This window comes from Saprolegnia diclina (genome assembly GCF_000281045.1).
Source record: "Saprolegnia diclina VS20 unplaced genomic scaffold supercont1.42, whole genome shotgun sequence".
NCBI classification, from domain to species: Eukaryota; Oomycota; class Saprolegniomycetes; order Saprolegniales; family Saprolegniaceae; genus Saprolegnia; species Saprolegnia diclina.
In genome coordinates, this window is record NW_008246109.1 from 313,745 (window position 1) to 316,206 (window position 2,462).

At 57.7% G+C, this 2,462-nt stretch overlaps 1 protein-coding gene across 1 annotated transcript; it reads left to right on the top strand.

Moving 5' to 3' along the window:
* Nucleotides 1-273: 273 nt before the first annotated feature.
* Nucleotides 274-1,604, top strand: SDRG_11542 (hypothetical protein). Its single transcript, XM_008617583.1, has 6 exons — nt 274-625; nt 667-745; nt 807-957; nt 1,016-1,102; nt 1,145-1,256; nt 1,298-1,604. Exons 1-6 carry the CDS (start codon nt 305-307, stop codon nt 1,532-1,534), a joined length of 987 nt encoding a protein of 328 aa, XP_008615805.1. The 5' UTR covers nt 274-304; the 3' UTR covers nt 1,535-1,604.
* The last annotated feature ends 858 nt before the right edge of the window (nt 1,605-2,462 follow it).

A 2,462-nucleotide genomic window follows, 5' to 3' on the forward strand; every position in this document is an offset into this window, starting at 1 on the left:
AAGTCCAACTGCCTCCTGAAGCGGTCCTACGTGCTCGAGGCCGTTGATGCCCACACCGACATTGTCTACTGGAAGCTCAGTCCGCAATCACTGTGGCCAGTCGTCGTCGAAGCGCGCGACTTCTGCCTCTTGCGCTACTGGCACCAAGAGCCCGACGGGTCGTACATCATTTGGTTCCACTCGGTGCAGCACAGCGACTGCCCACCGACGCACAAGCTCCTCGGGTTCTTTGCCATTTTATACACAATTTCCTGGCTAAAGCAGCAGATATAGGCATCATGACGAGCGCGTCGTGCGCGCCTCGATGCTGGGCGCGGGGTTTGTGATTGCACCGCCCCGGGGCACGGCCAACGGCTGCTACGTCTCGATGATCGCGCACACCAACCCGGAAGGGTGGCTGCATTCGCGCGCCGGCCTCTCGCTCCAATACATGCAAGCGTACCACGTCGAGCTACTCAACCTCCTCGTGGTTCTGCGCACGGCGTTCCACGCGCACGAGTACGTCTCGATGAAGCGCAAGTTTAGCGCGCCGGCACCGTGCGAGCCGACGCTGCCCGAGGACAACACGCCGCTGCTGGCGCCGTTTGTGCATATGTCGTCGCTCTCGTATGCGCTCGCTGATATGGTATCATGCTATCTCTGTCATGTCTAAGCTAATGCATTTAGTACTGGGCCGAGCCCGAAGCCTGCAACTTTAGCGTGCGTGGCCCGCAGTACCCGATCGACAAGGTCAAGCTTCCGTCCGGTACACAACGACGAGGATATTTCCGTGTGGATGGATTGGATATTTATGGATACTTGGATAGAGGTGCAAGTGTTTCGGCTCGTGGGCGTCGAAGCGTACTCGTCGACGACCAAGAAGATGCATTCGTTTGGCCTCAAGAGCTTTCGCAGCGTTGCCCCGTCGCAGTTTTACTTTGTCATCAATTTCATGTTTCCCGGTCCGCCGTTCTACAGGTTTGTGGTATCCAGGATAGCATCGAGTTGGATTGTTGACGAATGGATACTTGGATAGTCTCGTGCTCTACTTTACGCCCGAAGACGATGCGTTCCTCTCGCAAAAGGCGCCGTGGACCGAGCTTTTTGCCGACTTCTTCGACGGGTGCGACGCCAAGTCTCGTGGTTGGTTCTCATGGCCGTCTAGCGACGACAGTTCGTTCCGGTCGAATCGGCTCAAGCTCATTCCGCGCGTCATCGAAGGCAACTGGGCGGTGCGCGAAGGCGTGGGCAACACGCCAACGATCCTCGGCAACAAGGTAGGCGGCTGCCGTCTATCAGCGAATTGACGTGTGCGTAGGTCACGCAGCGCTACTCGCGCGGCGCCAACTTTTGTGAAATCGACTATGACATTGCGAGCAGCACCGTCGCGTCCGGCCTCTGCCGACTCCTCCTCAGCTACTCGCAGGACCTCGTCATCGACCTTGGGTTTGTGCTGGAAGGTGTGACGATGGAAGAGCTGCCCGAGCGCCTCCTCGCATGCGTCCGCCTGCGCAACCTCGACTTGCCGCTCATCGCTGTGCCGTACCCGTACTAAGAAGAGTCCACTTGAGGCCGACGCGCCAGCACTTGAACACCCAATATATGTATATATCCCTTGAAATTGGACGTTGGAGGTGGATGGAAAGGTGGATAGATGGATACATAGAAAGAAGGATAGATAGATGGTACTTATTTGTCGATCTGGAGGGCTAGGCCAAGGCTAATAGCTGGGGTTAGGCTTAGCGAGGTCGCCATCGTTGGTGCTTCTCGTTCCTGGCGATGACGCTGCAGCGACCGCGACGAAGCGGCGCAGCTGTCAGTGCTGCCACTCAAGGCCCACGATCTTTGGGCGGCCGACAAGGATCATTTCTTATCGTCCTTTGGGCCGAGATGCGCACAACATTTCAAAACTACTATGCTTGTAGTCTCTCGATTTGCTAAATTTGCCAACTGCCCTAAACACTATTAACAAAAACTTGCTTTTGGCGAGCACTCGTCGTGGGTCCGGGCCAGAGCCAAAAGTGGCTCCAAGCAAATACTGGCGGCTCCGCGTGCCACGTCACGCATGTCTCAAACACAATAGCTGGCCAATGAGCACGCAGTATATCCGGATATATTGCGGCCAACCAAATCGAGCCGCCTCATCCCTTGACCGAAGCGAGAGCCATGTCGTCGCCGCCGCCTGCCAAGATCCAGAAGACGGCGCCCGTTCTCACGTGCGAGACATGCGGCGCCAGCACGTTTACCTCGCGCAACCAGCTCTTCCGCCACATCAAGGACTGCGCAGTCAACATGGCGTACGTCGCCGACGTCAAAGCGTCCGTGCCGACGGCCGAGACGACCCACTTGTACTACTATGTCACGGGTGGTCGCCTCTGCGGCAAGACGCTCGGGTCCGTCGAGCGCTACTCGTTTGCGCGCAGCTGCTGGGAAAGCGTCCCGTCCATGCTCGAGAACCGGGGTTCGCACGGCGCGGTCGGCGT